This window comes from Acinonyx jubatus, chromosome E4 (genome assembly GCF_027475565.1).
Source record: "Acinonyx jubatus isolate Ajub_Pintada_27869175 chromosome E4, VMU_Ajub_asm_v1.0, whole genome shotgun sequence".
NCBI classification, from domain to species: Eukaryota; Metazoa; Chordata; class Mammalia; order Carnivora; family Felidae; genus Acinonyx; species Acinonyx jubatus.
The window spans coordinates 2473413-2491507 of NC_069395.1; the positions used below are offsets into that span (position 1 = coordinate 2473413).

Here is an 18095-nt window from a genome sequence, read left to right on the forward strand (position 1 = left end):
CGGCCCCGCCTCTTCCCACCCCCCCCCACCCCCCCCCCCCGGCGCTCAGTCTTTGGCTCCGCCCCCGAGTTCTCCCGCCCGCAGTTGTAACTGTTCCTCCCACCGGCCCCGCCCCCGAGCTCCCCAGCCCGCGGCTGTGAGTGGTCCTCTTGCTGGCTCGGGCCCCGCCCCGCCCCCTCGCTCTCTCCTTGGCTCCGCCCCCGGGCTCCCCCGCCCGCGGCTGTAACTGTTGCGCCCTCCCGCGGCGCGCGTTGTCTTGGAGAGGGACGCGGAGACCACGGGGCGGCGGGCGCGGCGGGGCGGTGGCAGCGGAATAGAGACCCCAGGTTCAGTCCTCCCCCAGGGCGAGCCCCACAGAGTCCCGTCTCGCCTCCGCGCCGCGTGGGCCGTCCCAGGGCCGCTGCGGACGGCGCCGGCATGTCCGGCGAGGCGAGTACGCCCGGGGCCTCCCCCAGGGCCCCGCGTCCCGGGACCCAGAAGTCGTCCGGCTCGGTGACCAAGAAGGGGGATCGCGGGGCCAAGGAGAAGCCGGTCCTCGTCCTGCCGCCGGTGGGAGAGGAGGAGCCCAAGAACCCCGGTAGGCGGGCGGGTGGGCATGGTCGCTGTGCGGGGCGCAGCGCCGGCCTGGAGCGCGCGGCGGGCGAGCCGGGGGTCGCCGCGGGAGCTCCGGTGCTGAGGCTCGCTGTGTTCAGCTGGTGCGTGTAACCAGCTCCTGCGTGGTGACCCTTATTAGGCGTGTGGCCCCGGGCACCCTTCTGTGTAGTGCGGACATGGGACATGTGAGGAACAAGGGAGCTGGCGGTGGGAAGGTGTTTTGTAAACTGCAAATTCCTTTGTTGATCCCACGAGCGTACATTGTGCACCCCTGTGCCCAGCTCTCTGCTCCATCTTGGCCTACAGATCACGGTTCTCGCAGCCCAGCTCTTGAAAGTCAACTTGGCACAGCTTTGAATCGAACTCGATCCCAAAGAACCCACCCTGTGGTTTGGGACGCTGACAAACAGGATAAGGTGTGATAAGATGTATGAGAAGAAGGCCCCGGGGAGGGACACCAGGTGCGGGGAGGGGAAACTACCAGGAGGTGACTTTGAGTTGATTTTTATTTACTCATTCATTCAACAATTACTTTCTGGATGCGGAGATGCACAGGGTCCATTCACACTCTCTGGGGAAAGAAAACCAGAGGAGTCAGCGTGTGGCTCTGTGTGTTGCAAGGGACAGAACCCCAGCCCACATAAATGATCCACAAAGGGGAATTTACTGGAAGTCTTTTTTTTTTTTTAAAGTAGGCTCCACACCCAACGTGGGGCTCAAACTCATGACCCCAAGATCAAGAGATGTGCCCTCTACCAACTGAGCTAGCCGGCACCCCTGTTGGAAGGCTCCTTGATTCAAATCCATCCACTTTGAGAGGGACGGGGCTTGCTGTCCCTGGACTCACGGGAAAACCACTTGGGAAGAGGCTCTGATAGTCAGAACTTGGTCAGGGGCTCCCTCCTCGTCAGGGTGGCTGGGGGGTGGGGAGCTGTGAGAGCTGGAGAAAGAGCATTTTCCAGAAGGAGAGACAAGACAATGTAGAATGTTTTACAGGTAGGAACCCAGCTGCATTCCCCCCCCCCCCCCCGCTCTGCATAAACAGTGGAGAGGAAGGGAAGAGTGTGGAGGCAGGGAGGTGAATCCAGGCATTTCGCCAGTCCACACGGGGGACAGTGGTAGTTGGGGTAGAGCAGCGAGGGAGAATGAGTTAGACTTCTTGGAAAAATAGTTCCCAAGTAGAAGCCGTAAGAACCGGTGGAGTCTCGGCTCGGGTGGCAAGTGAAGGGAGAAACGATTCCCAGGTTTCTGGGCTCGGCAGTGGGTGGGTTGAGGTGCCGTCCGCGCAGACAGGAAAGCCTGCCAAGGGCACGTGGGAGAAGTCCCCCAAGGGGTGCCGTCAGCTGGACACCTGGGTCCGGAGCACCCAAGAGAGGGAAGGCTGGAGCTGGCACTTTGGGAGCTGCTGATGTCCGGGTGTATTTAAGGCCTGGGGAGGAAAGAGGTTCCCCTGGGGCAGCGGGGAGCATGTGCAGAGAAGAGTGGAGCACTTGGAGGCATTGTTGGGGGGGAGCAGCTGGCAGAGAAGCTGACAGGTGGGAGAGAGTGGGGGTGGCGACCGCCCAGGGCAACACGGAGTGGCACTGAGGGCAGTGGTGGGGCAGATGCGGGGCTCAGGGCTCCAGCCGGGTAGAGAGTGATGGCGGCCGCAGGAAGGTTTAGAGATTTAGTGGAAACCCCATCTGGTGGCTTCTGTTTTCTCAAGAAGTGCAAGGCAAGGTCAGCCGAGAGCGTGAGGAAGGAGTGTGGGAGGGACGGAGCGGGGACAAGCCCCCTTTAGAGCTTCACTGGCCACCAGGTAAAGGCTGCCTGAAGCGCAGGGGGCATTTCCATGTGCCCGCGAAGTTCTGCTGGGCAGCCCGGCTCCAGAGCAGAGGCTCTCAGCCGCCGGCCCTGGACCAGTAGCTTTGGCATCACCGGTTTGTTGTTAGCTTGTTAGAAATGCAAATTCACAGACTCCACCTGGCCCTCGGAATCAGGGTGTCTGGGGAGGGGGCCCAGGAAACTGTTTTGACCGGCTCTCCTGGTTTGTTCAGGTTTGAGAATCTCTGTTACAGAGAAGGGTGGTGGGAGCAAAGGGAGGAAGGGGTGAGGGGCTCCCCCAGCAGGGGGAACAGCCCGGAAGGCAGGCGGTGTGCAGGAGGCGGCTGTGCAAGGGGGTTCCCTGGGGCCCTGAGCCTCCTCTCAACTGCCTTGTCCCTGGAGCTGATGTGTCTTGTGCCCCGGTCCCCCCCCCCCCCGCCCCGGTCTCGCTCCTTTGCCACGAGAACCTGTCTCGTCCCCACTTGTTCTGAGCACCTGCTTCCAGCCCATCTGGGCCTCCGGGCTCCCGGGTGGTCAGCTGCCCCGGTTCTCCTCCGGCTCGGCTCAGCACAGGCCGGTGGTGGTGCCTCGGGGGCTCCGGCTCCAGGTTGCCAGCACTTGGAAGAGCAGGCTGGTACCGGGCCAACCCTTCGGCCTCCAGACGCTCCCCTGCGCCAGGGACAGCCCTTCCCATCTTCAGGAACCACTGCTTCCTGGGATGCACAGGGGGAAGTGGGAAAGACCTCGGGTCCCTGAGGACTCCAGGTTGCATAGCCCTCAGGATGGGATGTGGGGAGCGTCGGTCTGAATGAATGGGAGTCTTGAGTGAAGTGATGTTTCTAAAGCACTCAGAACAAACAAGTGCTATAAACACGTTGCTGCCTAAATAAAAGCCCGAGGCTCTGCGGCAGCTCGGTGTCCGTGTGGGGTGGGGGCGGGGTGACAGGTGCTCCTGGCTTCCTTCCCAGGCTCACGTCGGTCGGGCCTGGGCTTCTTTCCCCGGGTGACGCTGGGCCGTCCCAGCAAACAAGGGGCACGGGAGGAGGCCGGGCTGGGGACACTGTGGGAGGTGGAGCGCCCCCCTGCCCCGGCGCGGGGAGCGCAGCGCAAGCGGCCTTGACCCGTGGGTGGGTGGAGCCCCCAGCGCAGAGGGGAGGCGCCCGGCAGCCCCCTTTCTCCCGGGTCTGGGTTTCCCGCGGTTTGCCCTTAAGTGTCCCCAGCGTGGGTCTTTACCACGCATCTTAGATTAAACACTGGCTGTAAGGATGCCGTTCCGGGAGGGGGGCGCCCAGCCGCCGCGGGGCCCGAAGCCCCGGGCGGCTGAGCCTGGGGACGCGTCGCCGGCGCGGTCCCGTGGGTCCCCGCGGGCGCCCGCTGCTCTCTGCTGCCCCCCCTCCCCCCGGCCACGGCGGGCCCGGCCGCCCTCACCTCCCGCCGCCCCGCAGAGGAATACCAGTGCACCGGGGTCCTCGAGACGGATTTCGCCGAGCTCTGCACGCGCTCGGGCTACACGGACTTCCCCAAGGTCGTCACCCGGCCTCGCCCGCACCCGGCCTTCGTTCCCTCCGCCTCGATGTCGGAAAAGCCCGCCCAGGGTGAGTGAGTGCCAGGGGAGCCCCTAGGGGGCCTGCCGGGTGGCCCCCCTTCGCTGGGCGGGTCAAAGGCCGGGGGGGGGGGGTGATGCGCAGGGCAGGGGTGCGGCGCGCCGAGGGGAGGCTTCCAAGTGGCGGGTGTGGAGGCGGGCGAGTCTCCCGCCTTCCTCCCCAAACCCTCGGCGACCCTGGCCCGGCCACACCTGGGGGCTACTGCCCTCTGGCCGCCCTGGGCCGGCGCTTCTGTTTCCTCCCTCTTCACCCCGCTCCTTGCACCCCTGCCTTGCAGACGATCAGCGCCTGTCGGCGTCTTGCAGCCTCAACAGCCTGGAGAGCAAATACGTGTTTTTCCGGCCCACGATCCAGGTGGAGCTGGAGCCCGAGGACAAGTGGGTGAAGGAAATCTACATCCGCGGTGAGCCCCGCCCCGGGCCCGCCCCCCCTCGGTGCCCCCCCCCGCCCCGCCCCGCGGACCTTCCCCCGGCCTGAGTCCCGCCCCGCGGTGCCCTTCCGCCCCGAGTCCGCCCCCCCACCCCGCCCCGTGGTGGCCCCCCACCCCCCGGACCTCCCCTCGTCCTGAGTCCCGACGCTCCCCCACCCCGCGGTGCCCCTCCGCCCCGGGTCCGCCCCCCACCCCGCGCTGCCCCGCCCCCTGGACCTGAGCCCCAACGACCCCCGGCCCCGCGGTGCCCCTCCGCCCTCAGTCCGCCTCCCACCTCCCGGCGGTGCACCCCCCCCCGCCCCGCAGTCCCCCCCCACACCGCGGACCCCCCCTGGCCGGGGCCTGAGGCCCCTCCCTCCTCTTGCTGCCACAGGTTGGAGGGTCGAGGAGCGGATCTTGGGCATCTTCTCCAAATGTCTGCCCCCCCTCAGCCAGCTGCAGGCCATAAAGTGAGGGCACGGGGTGGGTGGGCCGGGGCGGGGGATAAAGAGCCGCGGGCAGGGGCGCGGGAGGCCCGGGACGGTGGAAGGGGCGCCCGGGAGACCGTGTGGCCGGAGGGGACGCGGGGAAGGGGGTGAGGCTCCAGCTGGCTTCCGCGCCTCCCAAGTCCAGCTTGTGGAAGGTGGGGCTGACGGATAAGACCCTGAGCACCTTCATCGCGCTCCTGCCTCTCTGCGCGCCCACGCTCAGGTCAGAGGCGGGACGGCAGGTGGGGAGGGCCCCAGGACGGACCTGGCGCGGGGGGCCGGGAGCAGTTTGGGGAGGAGACTGGCGGTGGCGTCCCTGGGGCGGGAGGGAGGTTTGGAAGCTCCAGTGTGACAAGGAGGGGGTCCCTTTTATGCCACACCAGTGCCTAAAGAGACAGGCCTTTGGGCCCCGACCCCTCTCCTCGCCACCACGACCACCCATGCTCTCCCTGGGGGTTTCCTGCCTGGGGTTGAACGCGGGACTAAGGGCTGGCTCTTCTCCTCCGGCATCGGTGGGGGAGGGAGAGGTTAGGGCAGACACTGCAGGGCCGCGTGGGCACTGTGGCGGTTCGTGGGGCAGGGAGTGGGGGCAGAGAAAGAGTGCCACCCCATTTCATGGCTGCTGGGCGGCGAGACAGGAGGGCTGCCTGGAGGAGGTGGTGCCGAGTTGTGGAGGAGGAATGGAGGGGGCAGGGGCCAGGTGGGAGGCGGTGTCGCTACAGGTGTGGGGCCTCGAAGTCCTTCTCGAGGCTTCCCCAGCACCTTTGGTTTATCCTGCTTCACAGAACACACCCTCCGCGTTCCGGTGCTACGGGTCTTCCCCTGGTGGCCGGTGGGACGTTCCTGCAGGGCGGGGTTGGGTCTCCCTCAGCGGAGGAAACGTAATTTGTTTCCATCATGGGAACCGGAAACAGACCTAGGGATTCCTCTTAAGATACGAAAGTGAGTCAGATCGCCGAGGGCGAATAATTGAAAATGAACGTGATGACCTTTAGGTGAAGGAGGAGCCAACCCGAAAGGTAATGAATCTCCCGTGATAATAAACCGTGGGAGAGACCTTTTAAGTAGAGAAGCTTCTAGCCGTTAGTTCAGTGTTCGTGGTGACTTGGAAAAGGGCCTGCGTTCTCCCAGCGCCTGCTGCTGCTGCGGGAGAAGCCAGGCTTGTGGGGGTCTCGAATCAGGTACACACTACGGGTCACGTGGGGGCTTCCAGCGACACCAGTTTATTGGTTTCCGGTTTCTGGGAGATAGACCTGGGTGCGGGTGTGGACAAGCTGGGTGCCCCCTGCCCAGGGTGTGTGTGTGTGGGGGGGGTGGGGGGTGTGTGGTCCCTCGCGGTGGTGGGGGTGGCCCGGTGGGCCCACAGGAAGCTGGCGGCTGGGGCTGGAGCACCTGCCGCCCAGCTGACCTAGTGGCCGCCTCCGTGGGGCTGCAGTAGGAGGGAGGGCTCTCCGGGCCAGTCTGGCCGTCTGGATGCCCCCCCTGCCCCGCAAGGGATCCCAGAGAGGGCCAGAGAGCAGGGGCCACGGTCCTTTTGTGACTTAGAAGCGACACCTCATTACTTGTGCCATATTCCATTCAGTAGGAAGGGGGTCACTGGGTCCAGCCACACTGGGGGGGGGGGGGAGTGGGGGGACTACACCAGGCCTGGGTACCAGGAAGGTGGGATCCCGAAATCCTTTCAGAGGCCACCTCACCACCGGTCACTAGCGCTGGCGAGTGACCCCATTCACATGGCTACACTTATGGATTTTTATGTTTAAAAAAATATTTTAATACTTATTTTGAGAGCGTGTGCCCGTGCACAAGTGGGGGAGGGGCAGAGAGGAGAGACGGAGCCCCAAGCGGGCCCCACCCCATCAACGCAGGGCCTGATGCGGGGCTCCGTCTCCCCAACCGAGAGATCAAGACCTGAGCCGAGATCGAGTCTGTCGCTTGACCGAGCCCCCCCGGGCCCCCCAGAACTTGTGGGTTTTTGGTCTACAGAACTGTCCGTGTAATTTCCTACGAGGGCCACCCTTGGGCTGTTTCCAAGCTGCTCCCCAGAGACCCACACGTCCTGTCCGACCCCCTCCCTCCTCTGGCCCCAGTGGTGCCGCCAGGTCCTCAGATCTCCCCCGTCCTCAGGAAGGTGTCTCTGGAGGGCAACCCGCTGCCGGAACAGTCCTATCACAAGCTCATGGCCGCGGACAGCCCGTGAGACTGCTTTTTCTCCCCCCTTTCTTAGGGCCCGTCCCCCGGACCAGGTCAGCCCTGGTCCACCCTGTCCTGCCCCCTGACAAACCCCCAGGCACCCTCCGCTCCTGCCCCTCCGCCCTCGGACCGTTGCGCCCTCCTTACGCGCCGAGTTCGCCGCTGGGCTCCCCGGGGGCGCGGCCCCACGTCCCCAGCCAGCCTGCTCTCCCTCCGCGCGCAGGATCGCGCACTTGTCTCTGCGGAACAACAACATCGACGACCACGGCGCGCAGCTGCTGGGCCAGGCTCTGTCCACGCTGCGCAGCTGCAACCGGACCCTGGTCTCGCTCAACCTGGCCTTCAACCACATCGGGGACGCGGGTGCCGGCTACATCGCGGACGTACGTGACCGGCGGGGACAGGGAGCGGGGACTGGAGGCGGAGGCGGGCCGGCCGGGCCACAGGCTCACACGCGCCCCCGCCCCAGGGCCTCCGGCTGAACCGCGCCCTGCTCTGGCTGTCGCTGGCGCACAACCGCATCCAGGACCAGGGCGCCCTGAAGCTGGCCGAGGTGGGTGCGGCGGCGGGGCAGAGGCTGGGGTTCCCCCCCCCCCCCCCCGCCGGTGTCTGACCGCGGGCTGCTCGCCCCAGGTCCTGCGTCCCTTCGAGCTGACGCACACCGAGGTGGTGGAGCGCCGCCGCCTCCTGCTGGAGAAAGGGACGCAGGAGCGCTCGCGATCGGTGAGCCCCCGGCGCCCGCGGCCCCGCACGAAGCGCCCTCCCCCCCCCCCCCCCCAGGCCTAGCGGGTCTGCTCTCCCTGCGGAGCCTCTCCTGCGGGGCGAGAGAAAGGACTAGATACCGCCCCGGGCAGCCGGCCACAGCCCGGGACCTGGGGCGCGTTCCCTAACCGCGGCCTGCGTGCTCGCCTGTGGCCCGGCTGCTCCGCAGCTCTGTTGCGGGGTCGCACGGGACAGTGCGCGCGGTGCACCTGCCTTAGTTCAGTGAAAGTCTACTGTTTTCCCTCCCGACGCGAGAGTCTGAGCCCCCAGCCCCTCCCACCGCCACCCCCCTCCCCCACACCCCCAGGACTCCCAAACGCGCAGTTTCGGCTTTTAGGCGGGGAGATGGCGTGGGGGTGCGGTCAGTCCCGCCGCCAGCCGGGCACCGGGCTTCCCTTCACCCCTCCTTGAGGAAAGGGTGCTGGCTGCTTCTCCCATCCCCTCCCCTCCCCTCCCTTCCCCTCCCCTCCCCTCCCCTCCCTTCTGTGAGCGCAGCCTTCCTCCTCCCGACCTGGGGACTCCAAAACGGACCGTGAGAAGAACCTGCTGCTACAGGTCAACAGTGCTGCACTGGCGGAAAAGACAGACAAGACGCAGACAACCAAGACCCCGAAAGGCCTGAGCAAGAAGAAGGAGAAGTCAGGGGGGGTGGGTGTGCTGCCAGCGCTGGGGGAACCGGGCTGGAGGGAGGAAGGCCGTGGAAGGTCCCGCGTGGGCCCCTTCCCAGCCGGGCTCCGTCCTGCCCGGGGAGGCGGGTTCTATCTGCGTCCTTACTGGCTGCCCAGGAGTCGGTGAGGAAGGAGGAGAAGTCAGGGTCAGGGCAGTCGCCCACGCAAGGGACCCCCAAGAAAGAAGACCCCACGAAGTCAGGCAAAGGGAGTAAGTGCTGGTGCCCATTGGAGGCTCCTCTTCGGTGCAGGGGGAGGGCCGGCGGGGGCTGGACGGGAGGCCTGTCCTCCGCCTCCACGTGCGTTTTCTGGTGATGTCCTTCCGGCCCCATGTGGCCCCGTCCTGGCCCACTGCACTCCCCACGTTGTTTACCAAGAGAGGGGACCCCCAAGGCACTGCTCTGAGACGAGGACCGTCGTCCTGGCCAGGGTGGTTCCTCCAGCTGTTCGGCTGCTCCCAACCCTTGGTGTGAGGAGATTCCCCCCCCCGCCCCCCCTCCCCCCCACCGGGCCCCATTCTCTCCGGGGCCCCTGGGTGGTCTCCGGAGTGGGCCCTGTGCATTCTGGCTCCCCCACCCCCTGCCCCCTGCAGAGGTCACCATCCCTGAGCAGAAAACAAGCAAGGGGAAAGGGCCCAAGACTGGGAACAAAGAGAAGCGAAGCTTCCTGCTGGAGTCGGAGGTAGGGGAGAGGTGGTGGGCGTGGGGGTGTGGTGGCAGCCTGGCCCCCTGGAGTGCTTGCCCGGCCCCGCCCCAAAGGTCTCTGGGTCCCCCCCCCCCCCAACCGGGCTCCAGTCCGGGTGCAGGGTGGGGGAGAGCTCAGTGCTCCCTCTGTCTGGCTGGAGGAGGCCGATCCCTCCCAGCCGGACGGCCACGGCCACACTGTCCTGCTGGCCCTGTGCCCCTCTCAGCTCCCCGGGAAGGCAGGGCTCCCGTGGTGCCGCCCCACCCTGTGCTCGGCTCCTTGAGCCCCTTTTTCTTTTGCCGCCCGAGCCTCCCTTTTCTCTTTCAACTTGGGGAGGCTCCCCCGTTAATTCGGAACCTTCTGGGCTGACTCCACAGCGCCCGGCACCCCCAGCCCTCCAGCTGTCCAAGGGTCTGTCTCTATCATCAGACCTCCTGCCCTAGGCAGGGAGGGGCCTCCCCTCTTTTGGGAGTTTTCTCTGGCACCAACACAAGATCCTACCAAGGAGGAAGGTCAGGTAGAGAGGGGCTGGGCTGCCTTCAAACATTGTTTTGTTTTATTAAGTAGTCTCTGTGCCCAACGTGCGGCTCAAGCTCAGGACCCTGAGATCAAGAGTCGCACGCAGGCTCCTCCCCACAGAGTCAGCCTTTCTGCCCCGGTCCGGTCCGTGGGTCGTCCTCTGTCTCCAGCGCTGGGCCCTCCTCGCGCTGGCTGGTTGTTAGGAAAGCCCCAACGCCTCAGGCCTCCGCTCTGGCCATTTTCTCTGCCTGGAACACCTTCCGCCCCCTCTTTGCCTGGTAACCGTCACACGCCCCGCAAGCTTCAGCACAGGGGCCACCTGCTCCCGGAGAGGGGGCCGGGGGGGCCTCCTCTGTGCTCCGCACACCCCAGCTTCTCTCCACGGGGCTTGCCCATCCCTTCCCCCTTCCCCTTCTGGCTCCCCCTCACAGTGTTGCTTCTGGAGGGCGTGGGCTTATTGTGTCTTTGTATCCCCAGCACCTAGGACAGAGCCTGGCCTATAGCTGGTCTCCAAAGCATGTATGTTGACTGACTGGTGGCCTGGGGGCTCGCTCCCTCTACTCTGCTGCAATTGGGATTATGCTTTAGCAGCTGGTTGCTGAAGCCACAGAGACGGTCAGCCCGCTCCTGGAGCCGGTGGAGCACCACAACGGGAAGGTTTTCGTGCCTGGGAACAAGGTCCTTTTGCACCTTAACCTCCTCCGTATGTCTGCCGAGCACCCCTGTCCTCCTGCCGTGAGGCCACCGGGGCCCCGTGCTGCCCTGGGGGTGCCCCCCCCCAACCCTACGGGGCAGAACACGGTCCTCCCATGGTTGGCCGTCACGAGTGTGGAGGCCCTCCCGCACAGGGTCTGGGGCGAGAGTAGGTCGGGCCGCGGGCCTGGCAGTTGGAGTGCAGGCGGGAAACCAGGTGGGCAGGCAGGAGAACGAGGCGGGGGGGGGGGGGGGGGGCGCGGGGAAGAGGGAGAAAGGGAGGGTGGGTGTGGGGGGGGGAGCAGGAGAAGTGAGGGGCAGGGGCTGGGTGGGAGGGGCACAGGTGCAGTGGGGCCACCTGGGTCGCTCCCTCTCCCAGGAAACCGCATCACGGAGGTGGGGCTGGAGGGCTTCCTGGCCACCGTGCAGTACCAGGCCCAGTTCTCCAAGTCCAAGAGCCCGTCCAAGGGCCCAGTGGGGCTGCTGCGGCTGTCCCTGGCGGTGAGTCCCCTGGCCCCTAACCCACCTTGTCCCGGGAAGCTTTGTCCTGCCGGAGGACTGACTTGCATCCCTTCTGTCCACCGTCCCCTTCCTTTCACTCTTCCAGAAAAATTGCTTCTCCCCACGATGTCCTGCGTATGCGACGATCCAGGAGCTGATGCTGCCACGAGCCCCCGTCACCAAGGCCAAGCCCAGGGAGGAGGAGACCACCTAGCCCCTCCCACCTGCCTCCAGGAGCTGCCGCCGGGCTGTTGCAGCATCTCTGGTCCCTGCGTGGTGGGCTGGCCTCCCTGGGGGCGATCTCGATCGCTAGCAAACTCCACTGCTGTATGTTGCCCCTCGAGATTGTCTGAAAACCGTTCCAGAACTACTTGGAACGTTTGGACTCTGAGTCTGTTCATGTCTCGTGGCCAGAAGTGGCTGAAGGGCTTTCCAGTTCTTCTCCGGGCTAAGCTTGGCCCCTCCAGCCTGGGCGGGCCAGGGCCTGCTCCCGGCTTGCTCTCTCCGTGCTGCCAGCAGGACCCCAGGGATTGTAACCCCTTCGCCCAGGCCCAGGGGAAGGGGAGGGCTCCAGGCCCCCACTCCCGCAGCTGGTAGTCGCCCACAGGAGGCAAGGACTCCATAGAGGATGCGGAGTTGGCGGCTGATTTGAAGAGGGCTCTGTATCTACATAGTAAAGGCCAAGCCCTCCACCCAAACCCCAAAGCCATGGTTTGTGGAGGTGGGTGGTGTGAAACCAGGGATGCCCGCATGGCAGGAAGCTGGGGTGCAGAGGAGCCTCAGAGCTGCCCCCCCGCCCCCCCATATCTCTACCTTCAGTGCTGCCTCAGGTGAGAGCACCTATGGAACAGATAACCTGTGGGACGCTGCCGGTGCTCGAAAGGGACCTGGCTGGCCTCTCCAGTCCTCCTCACGGCTCCCAGGCACCGTGTCGTAGGAAGTCCAGTGCCGGCTGCACCATAAGCCCATGAGGCCGGCACGGAGGGCGTGCTGGGTCTGGGAGGGAGACCAGGAGACCGAGTGGCAAGAGAAGCCGTCCCTTGGTCCGCCCATGAAGTCCGAAAGACAGGAGGTTTGGGGGATGCGGCCTCCAGGGCTGCCAGGGCCCGTGGGAGGCAGCGGGGGCTGAGGGCAGTGAGGACCAGCCAGGCCTGCCCGAGGTCCCCCGGCTCTGGGCCCCCTGCCTGTGTGTGCGGTACATTCCGTGGCTTCTTTGGCCATGAGGGCTGCACCCCCAACAGAGGCTGGGGGAGACCCTGGCCAGAGCTGCGTCTGGGGGCTCGACGCCAGGGGCAGGGGCTGCCTTTTGTTCCCTCCACCCGAGCCTGAGAACCACCCCCTTGTCTTTATCAGGGCAGTTTCAGAAATCACACACACACCACCACGGTTGAAGAATATTTAACTTTTCTTAAAAAAAAAAATCTTAACCATGAAAGAAAGAAAGAGTATACATTATTTTAACAGGAAAACAGTCATTTCCATCTCTATATTTTATATATTATATATATATTTATATATATATGTATATATACACCTAGCACAGTGTGTATATTTTATTAGGGTGGGGGGTTGGCCCGGCAACAGGGGCCAATGCTGTGGGGCCCCTGGGGACGGTCCTGGGTTAGGTTCAGGGACTCCAGCATTCAACCCCCCACCCCACCTCCTGGGGCCCAGTTTTCAGGGCCGTACCTGATACACTGGTTTTCTACAGGGACAGGGTGGGGACGGGCGGACAGAGGTGGGGTCCGGAATCCCCCTGAAGAGAACCGCAGGAGGGAGCAGCTCTGGCCTGGGCTGCAGAGGCGGGGCTCTCAGGCCAGGTGGGCTGGGACACCTTCCTGCCCGCTGGGGACCGGCGTGCTCAGCTCTGACCCTCCCGGGGCTGGGCTGTTAGGACACAAGCTGCCCTCTGTGACTGCCTCCGGCACCCCGACGACAGAAACCGCTCGGTTATTTACAAAGCAAGATGCACGTATGGTACATACATATTTATAGGAAACCAAAGTGACAAGGAGGGCAGGGGTGCGGGCACCCCACCCCAGCCCCGGGGTCCCGTGAAGAGGGGAGGGGAGGAAGAAAGTGCACGTACACAGAGCCTCCTCCTGCCACCTGCGTGTCTGGGGGGCCGTTTGGGTGCAGCCGGCATGCTCAGGGCGCCAGGCCGTGGACGGGGCTGGGGAGGCGGGAACACACTGAAATTTGACCCGGACCTGAGCGGACCAAGGGACATGCGGGTCTCCTGTGGGGTCTCGGCTAGACCGCCTCTACTGCGGGGTGGAGGTCTGGGGTCCCGCTGCCCTGTGCCCCTGCCTCAGGCCAGTCCCCGGGGGGAGTGGGGATGCAGAGGATGCGGTGTTTGGACAGTTAGAGTCCTGGGCACGAGGCTGCGTGGGCCGTGCACTCTTCCAGGGGTGTGTCGGAGCCTGTGGTGGGGGGGGGGTGACGGGGAGGGCAGTGAGCGGCCAGCCTCTGGGGTGACCCTCCCTGTTAGGGTTCACCTGCACGGCACCCGAGCTCAAGAGAGTGCGTCCTCTGGAGCCTTTTGCGACGAAAGCGGAGAAAGGAGTTTCTCCCGGAGCCTGGGAGTGGCCGCTGCTGCTCCCAAGCCTGTGGGTGGCTACGCGCTGGCCCCACCCCCACCCCCTGTCTGGTTCGAGGGGGAAGACCCATCCTCTCTCTGATCCAAGGAAATGGAGTTCGATACTAAGTTTTCCACTTTTAGGGGAGCTTCTGTAAGGGTTCCCTGGAAAGATCCCTTTCTGAAGCTGAGGGTGTGAATTACTCGTGCTCGGGTGGGGGTGATGAGACCCCTTCACAGAGCCCTCCTCCCCCTCCCCTGCGTGGGTACCCAGAGGGCAGCGCCACACTCACCGTCCTCAGAGCACGGCCCTGGCTGGTGCCTGTCCCTGGAGTCTGAGGCCGGGGGCTCCTTGGCCAGAGGGGACAGGGAACTGTCTGTCCATCTGGCCGCCTCTGCGTGGAAACTGCCCACGGGTGTGGTGCCACCAGACGAGTCTCCCCCGAGGGACCTGAGCAGCTCTCTGTGGGCGCGCTCCATGTCCTGGAAGACAGCAGGGCGATGTGTGACCCGGGTCCCTTGCGTCAGGGCCCTGGGGGCGACGGGTCTGGGGACCTGCCCTCACCTTGAGCCTGTGGAGCTTGATGGTGAGCTGCTCGATGGTATGGAAGATGCTGCTCGCGTCCCTGAAGGCCAGGCCGGGCGGGGAACGGCTGGGGCGCCTGCGGCCGCCCTGGCACCAGGGCCGAGGCTCCGTCTGCCAGTCAGGGAGGCTGTCGGGCTGGGCGGGGCTTGTGGGTGCCCCCGAGGGGTCGGTGCTTGAGTCTGGGGGTCCCGCTGGCATGCTGACGTAAAAACAGTTCCCTGTCCCCACGGCGAGACGGGGAGGTTAGGATGCTGGTCCAGAGGACGCAGAGACCAACCCCATCGCCCTGGGTGCTCGCTCCCCACGTGGACTGGCGCGGCCAGGGGCCAGGGCTGCCGTCCCGTGGGTGAGCGCGGCGTAGGCGGCCTCACGCTGCCCACCAGCCCTGTAAAGGCCCCCTCCTCCAGAAAGCCTTCTAGGTGGCACTTTGGCCAAGCTTGGCCCACGCCGAGGGAGGGTGCCCAGCAGCGGAGGTTAGGGAAGGCCTCCCCGTCCCTGCAGGGGGGTGAGGAGGCAGGGCCGGCCGCAGGCACTTGGGAGAAGGAGCGGAGGGAGGCTCCGTCACATCTCCCGTCACATGTCCCGTCACATCTCCCCATCGCAAGCTCTAGATGAACTCTGCCACAGCCCCTGCGCCCATCTGCAGGGTCCTAGAGACCCCTCAGCTCCAGGAGGGACTCAGACACCACTGGAGCGGGGAGGAGGGGAGACACCAAGGGGCCTGGGAGGCCACGTGAGCCTCTTTCCACAGTGACACTGCAGTGTGGCTCAGGATGTCAGGCCAAGGACGCGGGGCTCCGGGCACCAGGCTGCGTGCGCTCCCCACCATATCTGGCACCGGCTCGCCGAGCCCAGTCCCAGAGGCCCAGGCCTGATGGGGGAGGGAGGACGCAGGGGCAGGGGTGCCCTGCGGCAGGGGGTCCGCTCCCGGAGCCCGGCTCTGCCCCCGCAGGCCCCACGCTCCAGCCCCAGCCTGGCTCCGGCTCCGCGAAGTTCATTACCCGCAGCCTCGGCTCCGCCTTCTGCTTCGGCTGGCTCAGGCCCCGACTGGCCACTCTCGGGTAGCGCGGGGACAGCTGTGGCACCCGCCACCTCGGCTGGACCAGCACCACCACCAGGGAGAGCCGACACCAGGAGAGAAGGAAAGAGGAGGCGGCGGAAGACAGCAGGAGAGGAGGAGAAAAGGGGGAACACCGTGAACGCAGACGCCCGGGGGCCGCGGAGAAACCGTCCACCAGTTCACCGAAGCACAGAGCAGGAAGGGCAGCCCCCGGAAACCCAGGAGAGAGGGCGGGCCTCGGGCAGACGGGAGGCGGAGCTGAGCGCCGGGAGGACAGGACCCCGCAGCCCTGTGAACATGGTTCCTGCTGCCCTCCTCAGACCACGTCCCGTCCCCTCCCTCCTCCCTCCTCCCTCGGGCCTGCAGCTCTGCCTGAACCCGTCCCCAGCCCCTGTCCTGGCCGGTCTGGGCTTTCTTGCTCGACCCCGCCCACGGGGCCACAACTTGGGGCGCTCTCCCACTGTCACGATGGCTCGCCACACACCCCCAGCTTTGTCCTGTGGCGTGTGCCCTTCCCCACCCCCCCCCCCCCATGCTGCCAGTGCCCTCACCACAGCCACTAACCACCAGCTGCAGGGGGTGGCTGTAAGCACCTGTCCCGGGTCTGAGGCCCCCAAAGAGAGCCTCATCTTTTCCTCAGGCCTGGGTCGTCCGTGAAGAATGCTAGCGGGGGCTTTTGTGGGCAGCCGGTTTGTGCCGGGCACCAGATGACACCCTCACGTTACACACTGATGTTCAGAGAGGGTTCGCGATTTTGTCTAAGGCCACATGGATGTTAGGTGACAGGCTTTGAACCTCGGCTGCCCGACCCTGAAGCCTTCGTGTGTCGGCGTCTCCTCCCGGGATCCGGGAGCCTCTGTGCACACGCTTTCCCGGATAAAGCGCCATTTGGGAGGCTTGCCTCGACCTCAGTGAACCGGGCGCCCGTCTCCCCAGTGGACGTCCCAATTGATTTACCTTTTCTCACAACTTTGTAGCTTCCTGCTGCCTCTGTGTTTGAAGTCTCTTCCTCTGGATTCCTGTCCAGCTCGGGGGACTCCCAGATCCCGGAATTCCTGGCCCGTGGGGGCAGCTGCTCCAGGGAACAGAGAGCCGTGCCCTCCTGCTCTGGCTGATCCCTCTCCGGCCCGGGGGAGCCGGGGTCGCGGGGCTGAGAGGCGCTGCTCATGAGGGAAGGCGTGGGTGTCCGGTCGGCCTCGGGCTCTCCGGACGCCTGTGCTTCCGCGGGGTGACTGGGCAGCAGGCCCCACAGGATCAGGCGCCGCAGGCTCTCCACTGGAGGGAGAGAAGGTGCTGGCTTCCCCCGCACAACCACGCCCAGGGCCGCTGCTCCCCTCCCCCACAGGGCAGAACCCGGAGCGGACTCTGCGGCCCTTTTCCTCCAGCACGGCCGGAGAGAGCGTTCCAGCAGGTGGAGGGTAGAGGGGTCTGTGGGGCCCGGAAGGCACTCACCATCTTGGAGGGCTGCATCAGCGAGCCCTTCCGTAACCAGAGGTCCTGGGAGGGACAGGAGGATGGGATCCCTGGTCCTGCGGCCCCTGTTCTCTGCATCCAGGGCTGCGGGAGGGTGGGACAAGGCACCCAGCTCCTCCTCTGTGCTGCCCTCCTGCTCGGGATCCTCTAGCGGGACCGGGTGCTTCCCCTTGACCCTCTGCTGTGGCCCAGGGCCTGCTTTGGGCGGGAGGACAGCATAAGGAGGGGGAAGGAAGGCACCTGTGGGCGGACCCCATCCACACCCAGCTCTGGGTTCAAGCGGCTGACAACATGGACTCATTCCACGAATGTTTAGTGAACCCCTACTATGACTACAACCAGACACCGTCCCGAACCCTTGGCAGACGTCGGGGATGACACCCAGCTCCCTGCCAGTGTGGAGCTTAAGCTCTAGTGGACAGACACAGAGGAGTAACACAGTACAGCGAGCTCTCCAGGCGAATTAGAAGGAGACAGCACCGTGGGAAAGACACGGCAGCGCGTAGGCCAGGGGGCGGGGGCGGGCGGGAGCGCCGTTTACCTGCAGCCGCAAGGCCACAGAAGGCGCGTCGCCGCAGAGGCAACGTCTGCAGGGACCCGAAGGAAGTGAGGAGTCCACCAGGAGATTTACCCACGGTATCCCACGGGTGTGGCCTTCTCCATGGAAACGCCCAGCTGGAGGAGACGGGGCCCCCCCCCTCCACTGTGGAACGCCTGTCACCCGGAGAGCCGGGGTGGGGGTCTCTGTTCAAGTGAGCTCGTCCACACTGGCTCAGGTCTACTCTCCTTCCCCTTCTGGACCCCCTTCTCAGTCCTTTCTCTGTTCTTATCCAAACCTCACGCTTCTGGCCCCGACATCCTCTCCCATCGCCCCGCACCCGCACCCGACCACCCCCTGACCTGTCCCACCAACAATGGCCCGGTGGGCTCCCACAAGCACGGTTCCGGGGACACACCTCCAGACAGCTCCTCAGGTCCTGGTTCGCCGTGGAACACTTCCGAGCCATCCAGTCCCACCCTGCGGGGACAAACCCCCAGAGGTCACCCGCCGCACTGCTGACACCAGCCAGGAGGGGTGAGCTCAGGCGCCGCCCTGGCCTCCCGCGTCACAACGGGCAGTAAAGGATGGTCCGACAAAGGGAGGTGGCAGGCTTCAGCACCTGCCACGGGTCGGCCACCTGGAGAGCAGGGTGGGTGCTGGCCGGCGTCTCCTGGTCCCGATTCTATACCCCCCACCCTGGCGCAGGCATGGTCTCCCCGACGGCCAGGTTGGGGGGAGCAGACAGGGACTGAAGGCGGAGGCGTGGGGACGACTGGGGGCCTGGGGGGTGAGCACCTGCTGGGTGTGAGGCTCTGGTGGGCCGGCTCCTGGGCGCCGGTGGGTGGGGGATGGGCGGGTGCTGGGGCGGCTCCGGGGCGCCCGGTGGCGTTCCGCACGGCCTCCTCCAAGAGCTCCATCCACCTGTGGCTCAGCAGGGGC

The 18095-nt window shown here is 65.5% G+C and overlaps 2 protein-coding genes across 18 annotated transcripts in view; one reads left to right on the forward strand and one right to left on the reverse strand.

Moving 5' to 3' along the window:
• The first annotated feature begins 27 nt into the window (after nucleotides 1-27).
• Nucleotides 28-12352, forward strand: LRRC71 (leucine rich repeat containing 71). Of its 9 annotated transcripts, none has more exons than XM_053209207.1 (16): nucleotides 29-577; nucleotides 3843-3992; nucleotides 4279-4404; nucleotides 4805-4880; nucleotides 5044-5121; nucleotides 7026-7094; nucleotides 7315-7474; nucleotides 7561-7644; nucleotides 7725-7814; nucleotides 8349-8501; nucleotides 8639-8732; nucleotides 9114-9202; nucleotides 10202-10243; nucleotides 10313-10402; nucleotides 10797-10918; nucleotides 11025-12352. In XM_053209207.1, the coding sequence occupies exons 1-16, from the start codon at nucleotides 418-420 to the stop codon at nucleotides 11074-11076; spliced, it is 1635 nt and encodes a 544-aa protein (XP_053065182.1). In that variant the 5' UTR covers nucleotides 29-417; the 3' UTR covers nucleotides 11077-12352. The 9 variants fall into 9 exon arrangements, with proteins under 9 accessions (XP_053065184.1, XP_053065185.1, XP_053065182.1 ...); XM_053209208.1 differs by having other exon boundaries at nucleotides 10316-10402; XM_053209204.1 differs by having other exon boundaries at nucleotides 33-577; nucleotides 10316-10427.
• The window catches only part of ARHGEF11 (Rho guanine nucleotide exchange factor 11), an 86873-nt gene continuing 81078 nt past the window's right edge, over nucleotides 12301-18095 (reverse strand). For 5 of the 9 annotated variants that reach the window (XM_027048334.2, XM_027048329.2, XM_027048333.2 and 2 more), the window contains 8 exons: nucleotides 17952-18077; nucleotides 17572-17633; nucleotides 16595-16813; nucleotides 16100-16417; nucleotides 15084-15179; nucleotides 14062-14300; nucleotides 13790-13979; nucleotides 12301-13341 (listed from right to left, as the gene is read on the reverse strand). In XM_027048334.2, the coding sequence (XP_026904135.2) occupies nucleotides 13283-13341; nucleotides 13790-13979; nucleotides 14062-14300; nucleotides 15084-15179; nucleotides 16100-16417; nucleotides 16595-16813; nucleotides 17572-17633; nucleotides 17952-18077 (1309 nt within the window). In that variant the 3' untranslated portion in view covers nucleotides 12301-13282. The remainder of the gene's footprint in view (nucleotides 13342-13789; nucleotides 13980-14061; nucleotides 14301-15083; nucleotides 15180-16099; nucleotides 16418-16594; nucleotides 16814-17571; nucleotides 17634-17951; nucleotides 18078-18095) is intronic. The other 4 variants (XM_027048331.2, XM_053209201.1, XM_027048332.2 and 1 more) reach the window with 2 other exon arrangements.